This window comes from Alligator sinensis, unplaced genomic scaffold (genome assembly GCF_000455745.1).
Source record: "Alligator sinensis unplaced genomic scaffold, ASM45574v1 scaffold888_1, whole genome shotgun sequence".
NCBI lineage: Eukaryota > Metazoa > Chordata > Crocodylia > Alligatoridae > Alligator > Alligator sinensis.
In genome coordinates this window covers 304,299-324,173 of record NW_005842533.1, presented here as the reverse complement: position 1 = coordinate 324,173, position 19,875 = coordinate 304,299, and the positions used below count along the sequence as shown (strand labels likewise).

Genomic DNA, 19,875 nt, shown 5'->3' with positions numbered 1-19,875 from the left:
CGCCGGCGGCAGCGGAGCGGGCGGGGGCAGCGGTGACGGGCCCGGGCCGCCCGGGGGGCTCCTCAACCGCTTCGTGCAGCTGCCGGGCAGGCCCCAGCTCGCAGGTGGGTCCCAGCGGCGCGGGGCGGGGCCTTTCCCCCTCCGCCTCACGGGGTCCCTCCTTCCCCCTCCCACAGCAGGGCGCATGCGCACTCGCCCCCCCAACGGGGGCCTCTCCCTGTCCCACACGACGGCGCATGCTCACTTCCCCCTCCCACAGGGGGCGCACTCCCTCTGCCCACGGGGGCGCATGCGCACTCCACCACGCCCCCTCTGCCATAAGTGGTGTGCTCCCCTCCCACTAGGGGGCGCATGCGCACATCACCACTTACCCTCTGCTGCAGGTGGTGTGCGCCTCTCCCACTAGAGGGCGCATGCGCATTTCATCCCCGTGGGGTGCGCTCCAGTGTTGCGCATGCGCAGTCTGGCCTTTGCTAGGGAAGTTTTGGGGGGTCACGTGCTCTTTGCTGTCACAGGGGACATCTCAGCTCCTCCTTGCCCCTTGCATGGGGGTGGGGGCTCCTGGATAACCCCCTTAATGGGGCACATCAGGCCCTGGGGAGGATCCTGGATCCCCCCCTTGGGGCATCTGAGTTCCTGCAAGTGGGGGGGTGGTCCTTGGACTTCCCAGCCCCCCACTAGGACAGCCCAATTGCTGGGGGTGGAGGTCCTGGATCCCCTCATGTGAGCAGGCGATGCCCCTGCTGCACCCCCAACATGGGGGAGGTGCTGGTTGCGGAGGGGCATCACCTGTGGGGGTCTGCCCCTGTCCCTGCCGCTCCCAGGCGCTGCCCTGCAGGTACCAGGGATGTGCTCTGGAGCAGCTGCCACAGCTCCAGGGCCCGTGAGCCCAGGCGGGTAGAGCTGTGGCAATGCCCTGAGCCCAGGCCCCATGGGCTGCGCTGCAGGCACCTGACCAGCAGGATCCTGGGGGAGACGAGAGGCTACAAACAACACCCCCAGGATGCAGCACCTTGTAGGGCAAGGCTCCTTCGTCCTTCAGCTGATGCCAAGACCCAGGCTAATGTGAAGCCGCCACAGGCGGAGCTAGGATTTGGGAAAAGGCAGTGCAGACGGTGTGTCCCATGGCTGCCTAGAACACAAGACATTTTTCCTCTAATGAAAGAGAAACTAAAAGTGTTATTCATGGGGGGGGGGGGCGGCAGCGCTTTGTCATTCAGTTGAAGATCAAAGCAAAACCGCAATAACTATTGGAATGCGTGCCAGTTTACTAGCGTAGCTATTAATTAAAAAAACCCACGCACACCAGGCACAATAAGAGTCAAAGTAGTCAAAAAGAAGTTGTGCTATCAGTCCCCTAGTCATTACAGTTAAATGTATATCTCATAAAACAGAATTTTGCCTTCTTGAGTGTGGTGACCATGCCTCCAATACTTCACTGTCAGTCATTTCTACACCTTGAGTTAATTTGACTATACCTGAGTTTGAGGGTTTTTAGCGAGAGCCAGAGACAGGCTGTAGGGCTGTGAAACAGAAAAGGGGCATTCCTGGGAATGGCTAACAAACAGCTACCTTGCAGAGGAAAGGGTAGTTTGATAGTGGAACATTAAGCCCTTGGAGAGAGGGTTGGTAACACCTGTGAAGTGGACAGATCAGCATGAATGGGGGACATGGAGGGATGACATGAGACCTGAAGTCAAGTGACTCCCTCCCTGCTGCTTGAATAGAAATGCTGCTGCCCCTCCCAGGCAGTTGGTTTTAAAGTCTGGGTGGAGCAGGAATCAAAGGGGGGGAGGGGTGCAGCTGCACCACTGCATCCACCTGGATCTGCTCCTCAGAGCCACTACATGATTGTAAGAGACTTTCCTTCCTCCTCCCTCCTCTGGAGGCCTCCCCTATATTTTTTATAAAGGAGATTTGCCATCTTTCTACCGTTCCTTAACAAGGCCCCCTGCTGCGCAGCCATGCAGCGCTAGCTTTATCCTTTCTTTTCCAAATGCCAAGTCAGCTCTATCTGATGGCTGGCAGTACGCCCTCCTGGCGCGTTTCTGCTGGGCCCATTGATTGTTGTTGATGTTGAAGTTAAGCTTTTAAACATCTGATGAAAACCTGAATGCAGGCTGCTGGATTTTGTCTCCTAGAGCCTGTGGAAAGACCGGCTAGGTGACCGAGGGCTGTGCTCTCTCCCAATTTGCTCAATGCCATCTTACTTTTGTGTGATGATAATACATGTGGGGCTGTTTTGTTGTTGCTTGGGCTTGCATAAATATCTGGTGATTGTAGGTGCAGTCTGAGTAGGTTACTATAGTGTTTTGCAGCCTAGCATGTCTGGTATGTCACTATTGCTTGGGGTGCTTCCCTATCCACCTAGCTGGCTCTTTTCCTCTCTGCCCTTAAATTCCAGCCCCCTCCCAGTATAATTGTCCTGGCGTCTTTCCAAAGAATGCAATATGATCCTCTTTTTATTTTTTGTGCTGTGATCCTTGATATGAAACCCTGCCAAAGGGTTCTTAGCACTATTTGGGACCTGGTGTGTTTGATAGAGGTCCCAAACTCTTCTTCACTCTCGGGGAACCCCTGTGCTACTTCCAAGAGTCAGTGAGGATTTTTCTTTTTCTTTTCCTCTGGTAAACTGCAAGATATGAGATTAAGATGACAAAGGTGAATGTGCTCTGATACTTGGCATGGTTCTTTTCCTCCTCTTACCACCGATTATAACCCCTTCTGCCATTCCTGATATGATCATGGTAAACTGAATTAATTTCTCCCTGTCATAGAGGTGATTAGCCATGTTCATAGAATCATAGAATTTAAGGACTGGAAGGGACCTCGAAAGATCATCGAGTCCAACCCCCCTGCTCTGGGCAGGAATACTGCAGAGATCAAATGATCCCAGCAAGGCGTCTGTCCAGTCTCCTCTTGAAGACTTCCAAGGTTGGAGACTGCACCACCTCCTTGGGAAGTCTATTCCAGATTCTTCTCACCCTTTCTGTGAAGAAGTTCTTCCTTGCATCCAACCTGAAACCATCCTCTCAGTGTATGGCCAATGCTCCTGGGCTGCCCTAGCGAACAGTTTTTCTCCCAGCTCCCAATATTCACCCCTTACATATTTACAGATAGCCACCAAGTCCCCCTTCAGTCTTCTCTTCCCCAGGCTGAACAATCCCAGATCCCTTAGTCTTGCCTCAAGGGTTGTCCTCTAGGCCCCTAATAATTTTCATGGCCCCTCTCTGCACCCTTTCAAGATTCTCCACATCTTTTTTGAAGTGCAGTGCCCAGAACTGGACACAGTACAGCAGCTGGGGTCTCACTAACGCCGAACAGAGAGGAAGCATCACTTCCTTAGCCCTGCTCGTAACGCACTGGCTAATGCATCCCAGTGTGCTTAGCTCTGTTGACTACAGCATTGTGCTGGCGGGTTATGTTCATCCTGTGATCAATCGTAACCCAGAGGTCCCTTTCAGCCACTGTGCTGGCCAGGACATCTGCTCCTAACCTGTATTCATGTCGCTGGTTACTTCTCCCCAGATGAAACATGTTAGTCTGAACTCAGGAAGAAAGTAGGGCAGAGTGGCACCTTGGAGACTAACTAGTTATCTGAATAACTGTCTCTCACTGACAGTTTCTTCCCATGGAAAATGGAATAATATTCTTTCCTAACATCATCTTGCATAGGTGCTACTTCAAGCCTTCTCCGACCAAAATAACTTGTTCTGTGAGGAAAAGAAGTCTTTGATGTAACATGCACTGAAACTTAAAATGACTTGTGGGCAGGGGAATATATAATTAAAAAAAATAGACAAGCTGTTCGACGATCTCTTGCCAGATTCAGGCCTGTGTCCTCGCATTAAGAAAGCAAGTGTTTCAGTCGATATGAGAATAGTAAAAAGTTGCATTGATGGCTTTAACAAGGAATGGTGTCTTGGGAAAGAAATGATAAACTTCATATATCTTTTTGCTGTGCCGTGATGTACAAAGAAGAGCTGAGGGCTTCCAGCATGTGCTTGAGGAGGATAGGCTTTAGCACAGTGATTCTCAACCAGGGTTCCAGCACCTGGGGGATACTGAGAGATCCTTTTAAGGGTACACAGTATTAGTGCTGGTGGGTGTGCAAACACCTACACACAATTCACAAGGTAAACCCAGAGGTTTCAAACAGGAATCCAGTGTCTCAAACACTTTGACCGGTTGTAGTCTCTCTCAGTTCTTTGCTACAGAAGAATTGCTCTGATGTTTTTCTGTAGTCGCGAAATTCGTGAAAGCTCAGAGACAGCATTTTCTGAAGGGTGCCTTGAGCCTGAGTTTAAGGAGATGGAAAACCACTGCTTTAACAGCATCAAGGATGTCAAGGTTTGGCAGTGGCAGTGACATTCTCCCCTGTGTCCAGTGATTTCTCGGCTGGGTTTTGGGTAGGCGAGGTCTTGCATCTAAACTGCTTGGGTGTAGGAATACATCTTGAGCTGACGCTTCCACTTGTGCTTTCACCGGGCTTTGGAGGTGAATGGAAATTAATGCACCAGACACTTAAATGGTCTAACCTAAAATTATCTTCCCCTCTCCATTGCTCAGCTCTCATTCTCTTGTGATGTCATTCTGCTAATTTATCGGTCATAGTAGCCTTCCAGGGCAGACGAGAGCTGAATTTCTAATAGGTTGACAACCCCCCCGCCCCCCCAAAAAAACCCAACAAAAACAAACCACAAATAATCAAAAGAAATAACAAGCCAGAAATATTTTCACAATCTTTCATGGCTTCTTTCTGTGCCAAAAGGAAAACTGGGTTTATAATCCCATCTCTGTTTGCATGATAGGTTTAACATTCACTATACAAATTATTTGACTCTCTCTACAAATTCTAATGTAGTCCTGCATATTTTTGGTATATTTATTCTGGGGTAGGGGTCACTTCTTTTGCAGCTAAGCATCACACACTTTCCTCATCTGTTTTGTGACAGTATGCAAGCAAGCAGTGTCCCTTCTTATTCATTGTTTCTTGCTTTTCTTTTTCTTTCTTTTTTCTTTTTGCAGGTGGATTGGGGCTGTGTAATTTATTCTGTGCATGTTTTAAAAAGTAGACAGTATTGCATGTCTAATAATAAAATAAAACCTATGAGATGAACTTCTGAGCTGGAAGTTCTCCTCCCTCTCGCACTGCTATCTGAAAGCTGCAATTTAGACAAAAAGAGACTTTTGTTCCAAATACTGTATTGGGAAGCTTTTTGTGTGTGGCTATTGCCAAGCCAAATAGTTTGTCAGCCTTATTTTGACAGGTTTTGTTTAGTCTGGACATTGGGATATTGTCCTCTACGTAGCTATAATCATGTCATTGTTCTGCTCATCATGTGAAGTTCCTGCATATATGTTTTTAAAATCGTGGTACTAAGATAGCTGGTTGTGATAGAAGGCTTGGAGAATGAAGACCTTTGGGAAGCAGACTGAATAGGCTTATTTCTGTGGTCTAGAGAGGCAAAATTCAGAGATCTGCTGATCAGCTATGACAGTGATTGACACCTTACACACGCTGTGGACAGAGGAGACCATTCAATGATGTGAAAGGGAGTGGGTGGAGAACAGAGCTGAGTGTTAGGCCATGTTCAAGATCCCACTGTGGGCATTTCTGGATCCTTTGTAATGAATTTGAACTAACAGTTTCAAATAGATGTTGTTTGTCTACTGTTGAAGAAATTGTCCTAGCTACTGAAGAAAGACCCCAGAAGTCAGGATTGACTTACCCTGTAGCTGGGGTTGTGGGGAGCTGAAGCTTTGGGCTTAGCCTTCGAAACAGTCCCCTTGCAAAGATTGTAGCGAAGTCCTTCAGCATGGGGAGGAAGCTGGAACCTGGCATTGTGAGCACTGAGAAATGGGGTGGGGGAAGAAAGGAGTAATGAGGGCATCTTTATATAACGTGGAGAACCCAGAAAGAAGGAACAGGTGGAAGTGCCATCCCCTCGTGGCCAGACCTGGACAGCTCTGTCACGCTCCAGAAATAACCAAATCCTGTTCCACTGCAGGGGGTTGATTTTTAAATGATCCTGTTGAGGCTTCTTTCAATCCAGATGACTTTGAGACTTGCGTGCAATTTGGACAGGATTTCTGGCTGTGCTTAGAAATGGCTTATTAACCACATGGAATGTAATTGCAGAACTGCATTCAGGTTGTCCTGAAACCTACCCAGAGCCAGACACAAGCATGGGCCGTCTGGCGCCTGGACAGAAAGGGGACCCGAAAATGGTAATTTTTTTTCCATTGTCTGATTATTATTATCATTATTTCACTGGCCCGATACTAAACATTTGCCTGGGGCTGCTAGGAGTCTAGGTAGAGTCCTGAACCTATCTGCATGGGCCCTACCATGGCACGTTTTCAAGTTCCCTTAATGGTCCGTATTCCTTGTTATCTTAGATTCAGCTTGAGATAAACGGTTATAGAGGATGAAATGGGACTGCTGGAAAGGTTTGCGAGATGTGAAATGCTTTCTAGGCCTGGAATTGAGCGTGAATGCTCCCTGTCAGTACATGCAGCCTTTCAGCGCCGTCCAGCAGCCTGTTTTTAAATTCTGGCGCTCTGTTTTGGCAGCGTCGTCCTATTCTAGACCGGCAAGATGTGAACCCCACTTTTATTTCACTGCCAGCACTGAATGCTTAAACTGGAATAGAGCCTGGCTATTGATCCCTTTCAGGTCAGTTCAAATGCGTGGGAATCTCCATTCCATCCGACCGAGGAGGAAACATTGCTGGCTTTGTTCAAAGCTCTCAAAATGGTTTCATTTGCCAAATACAGTCTCAAGAGCCTGCACCTGTGTGGCTTCTCCATTGAAGGGCTGCATTTCCAGGCCTTTGTTTCATTGCAATTTTCTTGTTTTGCTTAAGAAACCCTTCATTTCCCAGTAACGACAGAGAAAGGATAGACACTGGTGTAAACTAATGTTACAGGGCAGCACCTGAACTTCAGAAACTTGTTACAAGTTTTACACCACTGGGTCCATTTCTTACATTGCTTTGCATCAGGGCTGTAGCTAGACTCCTGACGGACCTGGGTGAACTTTTATTATCAGCCCTCCCTTTGCCAGAGATAATGATAATGTCATCGGACAATGAAAAATAAGCACCATTTTTGGGCCCCCTTTCTGTCTGGGCCTCAGCGACTGCCCGGGTTGGGGATGCCTGTGTGTGGCTCTGCTTTGCATTGCTTATTTGGGACGAACATCCAGCAGAAATTAAAACACAGCTGTTTCCCTGTGCGTGGTGATGTCTGATAGCAATCATCAAGATAACACATTGCATAACTGCCACTTTGTTATCCTGGTTGAACAAGCCACTCAGTAGAGCAGGGCTAGATTACATGGGGCTGGACAACTGGTTAGGAAATGGTTTATTAATTTCATCAGCTGTAAAAGTTTTAGATGCCTATCATGATCTTTTAATGAGTACCAAGACCACAGAAGCTTTATGTACCTTCTACTCATTTCTGAAGAGGGTTTTTTTTCCTTTCTGTTTATAATTTGGCAGTAATTAATCATGGATCTCTGAACTGTGCGTTGGCACTTATTTTCCAGTAACTTTCCAGGGTTCTCCATATTTAGGGTGCCATCCTCCCTTCTCAAGCATTTGAGGCTTGAAAAACTGGTAGAGAATAGCAAGCTGCGCTCATGCGCTTAATTTCTAGGTAGGGTCAGTATTTGAAGAACATGGATATCACCTCATTCTCCTTGAGAATTAGAGACAAGGGCAGCTTATGCTGCGTAGATTTTTAAATCAAGTACTGTCCTTAACTTGTCTCATCTTGTTCTGGTAGCGCTTTTCATCTGAATCCGCCGGCCTGTGGTGGGGTATAGGCTCTAACTTGTGAGCTGCTGAGTTGATCACGGTAGCATAGACAAGGCCCAGTGTCACATGCATGCCTGTCTCTTGGTGTACTCCCAACATTTTCCCCTAGTTGCCCAGAAAAGGCAGAGTTCCCCCAGCTTAATGGGGAAGTTTTTGTTCAGCAGCTCTGCTTGCTGCAGTACTGAGAGCTCTAGGTTTTGCTGCCTAGAAGTGTAGCACCACAAGAGTAAATGCACGTTCACTGTGGATGCAGGAGGTGGAGAATTGCACTGCAGGATGGCTGCTCTGGCTGGAACTAGGCCAACTTGAGTCAAGTCAGCTGTGAAGCCAGGCACTCTGAAGGATCCTATTGCCACGAAGTCGCATCTCATGGGAAAGATCTTTCACAGCCACTAGGTCAGGGGTGAGCAAAATGCGGCCCAGGGGCCGGATGTGGCCAGCCAAGCCATTCTGTCTGGCCTGCGGGGCCCCTAAAAAATTAATATTTATCTGCCCTGGACTGCCTGTCATGCGGCCCTCGATGGGTTACCAAAACTCAGTAAGCGGCCCTCTGCCCAAAATAATTGCCAGCCCCTGCACTAGGTGCTAACCACTGTTGGACTGAAAAATATCCCCACCTTGCCTCCCCTCCCAGCAGTTCTTAGAGGCTGCAGCCAACTCACGTTTCCTATAGTCTTTTCATTTTGCACATTGAATTGTCTGAAACATGCACGCAGTCGACAGAAAGCGAGCCACACGCAGGTGTCGGTGTCTAGTACAGAGAACAGTGATTCTCAGTCAGGGTGTCATGGCACCCTGGGGTGCTTTGAGATCCTTTTAAGGGTGTTGCAGGATGCCGCACCATGTTGGCTGTTAGGTGTGCAAACGTGATTCACAAGAGGATGAGTCTAGAAGAGTGTGCATATGTGGGATGCAACGCTGCAGATCTGTCTGCGGCACCGCAAGCTGCACGTGCTGCACATGCAGGCATCACCGTGCTGCTGTTTTGCTGTGGGAGATCCTGGTATAAAAAAAAATGCCTGACAAAGGTAGGGTGGCGCACATGGCGGCAGTATGTGCCACATGAAACCGAGCCTGGCCAGGCTCCGTGCACCACTGCAGCCCTGACAGGTCCCCAGGTAAGGCTGCTGGGGCCATCCAGGTGTTAGCCCCAGCCTCCCTTACCCCACATGGGGCAACTTGCTGCATGCCAGAGCACGCATGCACGGGCATTTCCTGGGGACAAGTGGCAGCGGCGTAACTATGTGCCGCTGCTATTTGTCCTTGGGGTGACACAAGTGTCCACTCACCTGGACGCACCCAGAGATTTCAAATAGTGTCAAAAACGTTCTGACCTGATGTCTTCCTGAGTTCTTTGCAACAGAAAAATTGCTCTTTTCTCAGTAGTCAAAAAAACCCAGTGAAAATAAAAGTGGCATTTTCTGAGCGGGGCCTTGAGTCTAATGAGGGATCTAAAGTGTAAGGGGTCTCGAGTCTAAAGGTTGGGGACTGATGGGGGACACCTCAGAACTGAGTTTCCAGTTTCAGAAGATGCTTCTGTACTAGTGCTTTCAAGGTCCATAGATGAGTATCATACACTCCTTTGGGGGTTAAGGTAAACTCGAATGGACACTGCAATCCAAAGCGATATGATCCTATGCTGGGGAAAACTTTATTGCTTTAACCCTGGGGAAAATAAGAATGGATCTCCTTTAAATGTGTCCTTTGCTGCTGTGCTCAAAAGAAAATCGGCCCCAATTTGATTCCTCTCTCTGCTCTGAGAGCCCTTTCCAGGTCGGGTGATTTCATTTCTGTACCATTTTATTTTATTTTATTTTTTTTAAATGACTGGTTTAGACTTCTCACTTCGTGTGAGTTAATGCCTGGTTTATTCCTTTTGGGTAGGCCGTGCCCCTGAACGGGACGCTGAATGGATATCAGGGCTTCAGTGTCAAAACGACAATATACTTTAAGCTTCTCTTCACGACAGGAAGTAAATGACAGGGCTAGGGCACCTGCCCCCAACCTTCCCCAGTCCTTGGATAATAACACACTCTGGGCTATGCTATTCTTTCACCCCGTGAAGCTTGAGAAATACATGTCACCAGAAAACAAATCTTTCTCTGGCTGCAAGCAGCGTGGGAGCGTCCTCAGTATGTGCAAGAACCAGGTTGGGAGCCTCCGAGTTCAGGTACTTCTGAGCAAGCAACCTCCGTTACTGCTGCTCCAGTTGTGGGGAGGTTGTTGGCTTGGACGGCAGCTCCTGCCCTACGTATAAATCAGGGTGCCAGCATTTCTACCCTGGCATTGAGAGAGAGGACAATAAAATGGGAAATGCCTTTGTTTGTTGCTGCTCTTGAAGTTTTCCTTGCTGCAGTTTTTCCTGGCCGGCGTTCGGTGGTTGAGTCGGGAGCTTTGCATCTTGAAGTTTAGTCAGGTTTGAAGGGAAAATTACAGAGATCGCTTGAAGCGTGAGGAAGGAAATCCAGCCAGCTTCTCATTGTGGCTGTGCATCGCGGCAGAGGGACCCGATTAGTCCCAACTTGGAAGCCTTCAGCAGTTTGTCCACGTGGCAGTGTCTCGGCATTGGCTTGCCTGTCTGGCCTCTGATCCTTTGAAAGCTAATTGCTTTTATTTTATTTCGGCAAATAATATTTTTATTTGTATTGTATTTATTTTATTTGATGCTTTTATTTAAGCAAAACGAAATTTGCTTTGGAGGTTTAGGACTGGGAAGCCAAACCTGAAAAATCCCTTGAGTATTCACAGAATTTGGCCAAGCCCTGAAGTTGCAAGAGATTTTTTTTTTCTTAGTACATAACTCCTATTCTGTCTACAGTAGATGCAGATGTTTAAACAACTGGTTTTACTAATGTGGAGAGAGGGGAGAGTGCTGCCAAATACAAGTTTCCTGCCACACTTGGGAGTTTCTCTCTTCTTTTACTTCCTAGCTTGCTTTGCTTCCTATGATCATATTAACTGCAGCAACACTAGTAATGTGCTCGATATGATCTCCTTGCATAGTGCAGATGCTGGAGTTAAAATTTGAAACATTAAATCAAATATCTTCTACTGGAGTTTTAAATCTCTGCTTAAAAACTTCAAGATAGACTTGCTCTCCTCTGACCAATACAAGTATTTCTAATGGCCTGTCTACAGGGAAGCACTGGAAGTTAACTAGTTAAACTACATTCAGCCCCGTGTAGATGCTCTTTTATTCAGACCCAAAGTGGCCTTTATTAAATTAAGCTTCATGCTTCCAAAGTGATTTGAAGGTTAAGTGAATTAAGGTCCATTTTATCTAAACAAAGACTTAATGCTATTTGGCTTTATAGTCGCACCTTTGAGTTGGTTTGTGTTGCCTTTCAGAAACGTTCCTGGATACGTGAGCCCAAAGAGGGCTGGTTTCTCCCCTGCACAGCATGGTTATGCCATGTCTTATTACAACAGGATGTGTCGTTCCACCTCTTCCCGGGTGTTTGTATAAGCGCCTTCTGCTCTCAATGCAAAGAACAGTCACCTAAGCGTCCCGGCCTGGAAACGATCCTCTCTCTGAAGGCCTGGGCTTCACACACATTTGGCAGGCACTACTAAGCAGCATAAGAGGGGTTGTGTGTATCATAAGCTTTATCAATTTATACAAATGGAAATAACCGTGTTTCACCTTCGAGAGCACTGCTCTCTGTAGCATAGTCACTGACGGGAACAGAAGAGGCGTTAGTGACCCTCTCAGCCTAAAGCCAGGAGTTATTGTAGTTGGATGGGGAAGTGGTCATGTTCTTGTGGTGCCCAGAGGTCCCAGTTCAAACCGAGCATCTTATGAGAGTTAGGGTTACCATCTGTCCCCTTTCAAAAAAGAGGACACTTGTGGTGGGGTATATGATTATGGGGGAGGTGGTGATATGCCAGTGCCCTGTCTCTGCCTCTGCCCCTCACTCCCAAGCCACAGTAGCCCACCCCCCATCCCTGCTGGTGCCCTTCACCCTGATCTGCAGCCCCCTGCTCCCCGCAGCATCTCCCGACTGCCCCATCCTTGCGAGCAAGAGCACCGGCTCTGTTGCTGTTTGCCCAGCTATGCAGCCCCCAAAAGGGCCCCCCTCCCCTTCCTCCGGTGGAGGGGCAGGTGCCCCCCGCCCTGCTGCAGCCCCAGCCTCTAGGCAGCTTCCCCCAGTGCCAGCAAGAACTGCCCTCCCCACCCATCCCCACAGTCCCCCAAGCCATGGTTCTCCAACCTCTGCTCCCCCATAGACTTGCCTGCATCCGGCTGCTGGGGCTGCTCCCACCACCCTCCCTGGCTGCATGCCGGCTACATGCACGTGCGTGGCTCCCTCTACCCGCAGTTGCCCTCCCTGCACTCTTCCCAGCCCCAAGCAGCTGCTTGCTAAGGCAAGCCAGGAAGTACCGGGAAAAACTTTGATGCTGAGCAGAGCAAAATCCCGGACATTTGTTCATATTTTTAAAAACCACCCAGACGGAGATCGGAGGCTCCAAAAAAGAGGACATGCTTGAGAAAACCCAGACATATGGTAACTCTAATGAGAGTGGACTCTACTAACAGCTCTCTGCTATATAGAGCTAACTAGTTTAAAGCAGCAGTGCTCAACATTTTGGGCCTGCAGGCCAGATGAATGCATAGGACCAGGCTGGATCCCTTGGGTTGTATGCAGGTTTGAGCCCCAGGTGGTCCTGGCCAGGTCCCATGTGCCCAGAATGGGGCTTCATGCTGGGATCAGGCCTTGTGCCTCCTTGCCTTGGCCCTGCGTGCCAGGGTCTGGCTCCACACTACTCCAGCCCCACATGCGTGCTCTAACATGCCTTCTGCTGGGCTGCCCACAGGTATAGAAATTTGGGCAGTAGGGGAGTGACAACTGCTGCCAAATTTTTGGACCTGTGAGAAGCCCAGTGGGCTGAAGGCTAATGGCATACTGGACTGCATTGATAGGAGCGTTGCCAGCAGGTCAAGGGCAGTGATTCTTCCCCTCTTTTCAGCACTGGTGAGGCCACATCTGGAGTCCTGTGTCCAGTTTTGGGTCCCCCAATGACAGAAAGGATGTGGACAAATTGAAAAGAGTCCAGTGGAGGGCAATGAAAATGGTTCAGGGGCTGGGGGATGTGACTTGTGAGGAGAGGCTGAGGGAGCTGGGCTAGCTTAGTCTGCAGAAGAGAAGACTAAGAGGGGATTTAATAGCAGCCTTCAACTCCCTGAATTGGTGCTTGAAAGAGGATGCATCTAGACTGTTCTCAGCGATGACAGATGACAAAACAAGGAGCAACAGTCTCAAGTTGCAGCAAAGGACGTTTAGGTTGGATATTAGGAAGAATTTTCTCACTAGGAGGGTAGTAAAGGACTGGAACAGGTTACCCAGAGAGGTGGTGGAGTCTCTGTCCTTGGAGGTTTTGAAGACCAGGCTAGACAAAGCCTTGGCCGGGATGATGCAGTTGGGGATGATCCTGCTTTAAGCAGGGGGTTGGACTGGATGTGACCTCCTGAAGTCCCTGCCAACCCTCATTTTTTATGATTTTATGAAAGACGGCTCTGTGGGCTGGATCTGGCCAGGAGGCCAGGTGTTGGGACACCCCTGGTTTAAAGGAATAGGTCAGTGTTGTACATCATTGCGAGGGTGGGGGAGGATGGTTAACGGTAGGGTGACTACACATCCTGGTCTGGCCAGGACGGTCCCTGATTTCATAGGCCAGTCCTGGCTGGTTGGTGAAAATGCAAACGATGTTCCCTGAATGGCAGGGGTGTGGGGTGCAGCCTGGTGGGCAGGTGGAGTGGCATAGTGTGCCGGGCTGCTCCGCCTGCGCCCCTGCCCTCCAGGCTCTGCCACTGCCTGCAGTGGTGCCACTGACTGCGGGGGTAGGCAGTGCCACACATGTCTCCGTTTTACTTATGATCACCCTAGTTAATGGAAACAGGAGTGCACAGGTAGTTGGCTAGCAGTGTGTACACGAGATTTATTTAAAGGTGAAAATCGTGATTTCGGGTGTTGTCTGCAGCTGCTACAGTAATTCCAGACCAGCAAGAACCTGGCTGGTAGTAACCTGGCTTTGGGCTTCCTTTTCTGTGCATCACAGCAAATAACCTCTTCAGGTTTATTAATCTTTCATAAGGGAAAGATTGGTCTTGGCCTGGCTTATCGATAAGGGTCAAGCCCTGTGGTTTCTTATTTATGAACGATTCCCCTTCAAGCCATTAGGTGCTTCACATAATTATCCAGGGTTAGAACTTAGACCCCAATTTGTAACCTAGCTGACATGCAGTTATTTTCTGGAGACATTTTTAGTGGAGTAAAGTGACTTTCATCTTAGCTGCATGAAACAATAGTTTGCTGCTTACCATTGATGCAAAAAGGTCTGATTTGTTATTGAAATATCTTGTTTTTTGCTTCCCCCACATCAAAATTCAGGTTTGTCTTACTTTTTCTTTCCCCCCCCCCCTTTGGAAAAAGTAAGTGGACAGGGGGAGAGCTGGTGGGAATAGCACATCACAAATAATAGAGAAGTGAAGGAAAAGCAGTTGTCAAGCTCTTAACTTTTTTAACACCTTTTTAATTTGGTGTTTGACAGACATCTAGCTGAAAAACGATTTTTGTTACAGATTCAGTGCCCTTGACTTTCCATTTGAGGACTGAACTTTCATTTCAGTTCCTTGTCCTACAAAGAAACCTCCAGGAGAAAAGTGAGGAAGTGAAGACTATATTCCTGGTTCTTCAGAGGTTAAAGACAAATGAACAAACCCATCCCTACTCCTGTTCATCATACATTTTTTTTTAAAAAAGGGTATTTCCTTTTATCTTACAGTTCTGTTACATCTGATAATCTTAAACAAATTAGTCTGGCTTCGAAGGTGGTTACCTTTGAGATACTGACATAACGTTTGTCATGCACTACCACTTGCTGTAGCTAAACTGTTCTTGAAGTGCTATCTTCCAGTAGTTGTAGTTAATCATATCCACACCATTTCCATCTCACATTTATACTTTTATCCATGAATCAGCAACTCCATTTCAACTGATTCTCGCTGAAGCTGCTCCCTACAGTGTAGATCAGTGGGGCGGCCAACCTTTTAGGTAGGTGCGCTTCTGTTACAGGTGCCCATGCCCCATGTTGGCCACCCCGGTGTAGATGATAACTGAAAAACATGAACGGATTTAAGCATCGTGTGGAGCCTTCCTCTCATCCATCGTGCAGTGTGTGCACGTGTGGGCAGGTGGAGCTAAAGGCTGAAGACTCCTCAGTAGTTCTTAGCTTTCTCCCCTCCCCGCTTGCTACTTACCACCTCGAGCGGTCACTGCTGTGCAATCACGCAGGCGCAACTTTCAGCCGAGTCTTAGCCATAAGATGGTAGCATTCCCCTATTGATTGCTCAGTTGCTTGCGTGACTGGGTTTTGCACGATTGGTGTAGCTTGGTCTAGCCAGCTGGGAACCAGCTGAAGCACATCCGGTTAAAACGTCAACCATTCTGGTCTAAAAACTTACCCCTCTTGCCTTGGAGGAGGGAGGCTCACCTTCCCTCCTCCTCTTCCACCTTAGCAGTGCTTGCTGCTGTTCCTGTGGTCACTGTGTGTGTCTGACTCATTGCTGGTTATTGTGGTAGCAGATTCTGAGAAGAAAATTCGACTGATTCCAAGTAGATGCTTCTCTCTGTCTCGGCCTATGCTAAAGATCTGTAGACGGGCTTTGAGAGCAGGTGGGTAATGCCATTCCCAGACTGTCACCGATGTAGGTGGGTGGTGGGCTTCTGTTCTAGACTGCTCCTTGCAATGCTGTCTTAACTGGGGGGTGTCTGAGCACGGGTGCTCAAAGGGGTGCTGGATCCATCATAGTTAATCTCTTGTTCATCTGAATTTCAGAGCACGGGAAACCTTCTAACATGCCTCATCAGGAAAAGGGCACTCTGGTATGCCTGTCAGATCACGCTGTGTGCGATGCACTGTATAGCGAACCGATCGTTGAAACGCGCTTGGTCCAGCACAAGGCCTGCTATGTGTTCCTCAGGGTGCCAGCCTCTCTCAGCCCATAGCTAGTTAGTGCTACTCTTATTTTACTCATTCATCACCACAGGCCTTACTTATTGCATAGGAGCTGAACCCCGCTCTGAATACAGAATTCACCTTCTGGGGAGGACTCCATGGCGCTCTCACTGGACCGTGAGTTTAATCAGCGTGGAACGTGTTACCTGAAAAGTTGTGTTTGGCACATGGTCAGGGCTCAGACATATGAGGAGAGACAAATGCTCCGCTCATAGTTTCATAGTTGTTAGGGGCTGGAAGGGACTTCTTTAAAGCATATTTATTAAGAGATTAACAAGCAAAGAATTAGTTACCTTGCTAAGCAGATGTTCTATCCCAGAGAGAGTTGGTCAGATAGCTCTCGGGGTCCACAGGGCAGCAGATCGCCTCGGCAATCTTGAAGGCGGTCTGACAGCTCTCTCTACACCCTTATCTTTTATTAGCTTGCCCACTCTACTGCTTGGGCATGCTTTATGATAATTTCCCAATACCTGTTGGTTTAAAACCCTACCTGTACGTTCCCGATTACACTTCACTCATGCCTCTACAAGGTGACCTTTGCTACCTCTTTCTCCCCCAAAACAGAATTGCAAGTTTTAATTTAACCGTAGTCATCATCAGGATCCTGGTTTTCTCTGATTTTAAAAAAATCCCCAATTTTCGGATGGGGAAAAAAAGCTACCCCAAATCTACATTTTTCCATGATTAAAATGAAATGCTACTATATATATATATGTATGTCTGTGTGTTAGTGGTGTTTCATAGTTGTTAGGGGCTGAAAGGGAGCTTACAGATCGTTGGGTCCAGCTCCCCTGCATGTGGGCAGGAAAGATTACTGGGATCAGATGACTCCAGCAAGATGGGCATCATTTAACCCTGGAAAAATGTGGATTTGGGGTTATTTTTTTTCTATCTGAAAATTGGGATTTTTTTTTTAATCGGAGAAAGCCAGGATCCCTGATCATCATGACCTTTTTAACCAGGCCTGCAGATCTAGAGCAAACAGTTGATAAGCTTGACTTTTCTGACTCAATAGGACCTTGATAAGTTTCTGCAACTTAACAGTGAGTTCAGCCCTTGCTACTTATTGTGATGGAGGAGGGTGGAGAGGTGGAAAATGTAATTGGACGCTGACTGCAGCTCTTTGGCCTACAGATGACGGGGTCAGAGGTGCTGAGATTTTATTGCCCAGCTGGGGCACTCAGAGAGAGATTATGATCAAAACTGTCAGGTGCCAAACTTGACATGCCTTGGGCTTTGGCTTTTCAGCATGCTCAGCTCCAGTTGACTTCCACTGTAGCTAGGAGCATTCAGCACTTGGGCAAATCATCGTCTCCTGGCTGTCTTAGAGTGGGCATCCAGGGAATAAAGAAGACAACTGATGCTCTTTGAAAAGTCTGGTATCAGTGACCCTTGACCCATAGTTTGGGGGCTGTCTGGGACGTCGTATAAGAACTCTGCAGTGGTGACAGGAGTAGAATCCAGTCCTCTGGGTAATAGTTGGTTTCCCTAACTGTGAGCCCAGCCTCGCTCTTCACGTTGCTCCCATGCATTACATATCTTTTAGCTTCGGCAGCAAATGGGACAGGCATGCAACAGAAAACAGCCTCATTTCTTTATGCGACCCTGATTCTTTCCCAGACTGTCTGTCCTCTTCACCGAGTGAGGCAGAGGTCCGTCAGGAGTGGGGAATAGTTGCGTGCTTGCTGACTGCATCATACCTATGCACAACAGTAATGTTAATTTTGGCTCTTGCTGATTCTCGGGCATCTGACTTCGCAAGCTTAATGCTATGTCAGCTTTTCATGAGATTTCCTTTATTCATTAAAAATCAACCGGCTATAGTTCCACTTGAGAGCATCTGTTTTATTGATGCCCAGTGTGGGTCATTGACAGGGGGCATACCATCCCACTCTCCACCATGTCACCTGAGCTGGGCTTTTATCTTTCCTAGGGACCAGTTGCGGGATGAGGTCTGAGATAGATGTAGATATATTTTGCCAGGAGGTTCCACGGCTATTTGCTGACAACAGGGGCATTTAGCGACTTGAGATTTCAGAGTCCAATGCCATGTTCAGGAGGGGAGTATTTACTGGTGATCATCACTGGTCCCATAACCTTGCAGGCTTCCCTGGTGGGATATAAAGGACATTGGGGGTACATTGCCTGATCTCTGTGTTGATGCCCAGTGCCATGACTGCTGGGAGAGACAAAGTTACAGGGACTTTCTGCTCAGCTCCTGCTTTTCTGGGCTGGAGCATAAAATGTGTTGAAGATAACTGCCAAGCAAAAATAAAGGCTTATGGTGTTTGCCATATTTGGGTGAGCTTTCTCCAGGACAGCCAAAGGCACCTCCCAGACACCAGGTCACCCACCTGCCACATGTCTTTGCCAGGGCCTCTCAACAAAATATTGGAAGAATTTCTTTACCAAGTGTCCAACAATGTGTTGCTCAAGTGTCTGAACCGTTGGATCAGAGACCTTAAAATCTGCCTGAGAGGGGCCTGATGTTTCAACCTAAATTGGTTATGTGGCAAGGCTAAAAGTGTGTGTTCTCTGTTCCAGTCTAAAGTGCACATAGCAGGCACCCTCATCCATCAGAAAATTGCCTACTTTCTTGGGGAGGTGGATCCTTTTAACCCAGGGCTGTCAAACTCATCTGGCGTTGTGGAGCAGAGAAGTGGTGCAGGACTGGTCCGTGGGCTGGCTGAATGGTGTGAGGCTGACCTCGCAAGCTGGGTCAGGCCCACGGACCCCACCACCCTCCATACTGGATCCAGTGTGCGTGGCGCCTGCTCTGGCTGGCCAGGGATGTGAGATGCGTGCAGTATGGTCCCAGACTGCTCAGAGAGGGCTCTGTATCTCCGACGTCCCTGTTCTAGCCCATCTCCACCGCTGTCAGTGCAGTGCTGTTAGCAGCTACGCAAAAGCCTACTCTTAGAGGCAGGGCTCTCTGAGTAGTGGTATAAACAGCCTTAATGAGGTGTCAACTGCAGAGCTCAGGCTCTGAGTAGGGCTATGATGAGTGCTAATGAAGTGTGGGAAGCTGAGACCAGGATGTTCTTGTAGCCTATCAGGTGTGTATCGGCATGGCATCTAACGCTGGGAGCCGGGGGATTTGGTTTCTGCTGTGCTAATAAAGGGAAGCCAGGCAAAGATAAGTAGCGCTATGTATGCTACCCAGCAGTGTCACCACATAGGGGCTTTGATCTCCCTTTTGTAATCATAAATAGAATCGTAGAGGAGGAGGGTGGGAAGGGACCTTCATAGGTCATCTAGTCCAGGAGTGGGCAAACTATGGCCCGCGGGCTAGATCCAGCCTGTCAAGGGATTTCATCTGGCCTGTGGCAGCTGCCACTGCCAGCCTGCCCTGCAGCCACCTCCAGGGGCACCGGATGGAGTGGGTGGGCAGGCAGGCTCTTCCCTGGCCTGGGGCCCCCATGGGCAGGGTGTGCTCAGCCAAGGGGATGGGATGGAGCTGCGAGTGGGCAGGTAGCAGTATCTGGGAGCGGGCTGGGCAGGCTGGGCCGGGGCTAAAACCAGGATCTCAGGGCGGTGACAGCGTGGGGCTGGGGCCAAGTTGCAATCCACTCCCTTCATGTCCTGCCTGCAGAACCAGTGCCCATCTCAGGGACATGCGGGGAGTGGATCGCAGCTCTGCCAGCCCTGCCTGTTCCTGCTACCGCGTGCCGCTCCCTGCCCGCCCACAGCCCCAGCCCGCGCACCCTGCTTGCTCTGTTCAGTGCCCCCGGTGATGGCATGGACAGGCCTGGGGCCAGATAGCATCAATTGCCCCTCCTCCCCCCGGCCACCGCACTGAGCTGGGCCATCACCTGCCCTTCCTCCCACGCAGGCCACAACAGCTCACCAAAACTGCTTAAGGGCCCTCCAGCCCGAATAATCGCTCACCCCAATCCAGTCCAACCCCCTGCCTGAGGCAGGATCATCCCTGTCCAAACCATCCTGTACAAATCCATAATTTAACCTCTTAGTAAAACTACAGTCAACCCTGATGCAGCGCAACACCTGAACCTACCGCAGGGAAAGCAGGGGG

At 48.8% G+C, this 19,875-nt stretch overlaps 1 protein-coding gene across 1 annotated transcript in view; it reads left to right on the top strand.

Moving 5' to 3' along the window:
- Positions 1–4: 4 nt before the first annotated feature.
- Positions 5–19,875, top strand: part of KLHDC10 (kelch domain containing 10) — a gene marked incomplete at its 5' end in the record, with an annotated part of 32,955 nt that continues 13,084 nt past the window's right edge. Inside the window, one exon of the mRNA XM_025213489.1 lies at positions 5–104. Within this exon, the coding sequence (XP_025069274.1) occupies positions 5–104 (100 nt within the window). The remainder of the gene's footprint in view (positions 105–19,875) is intronic.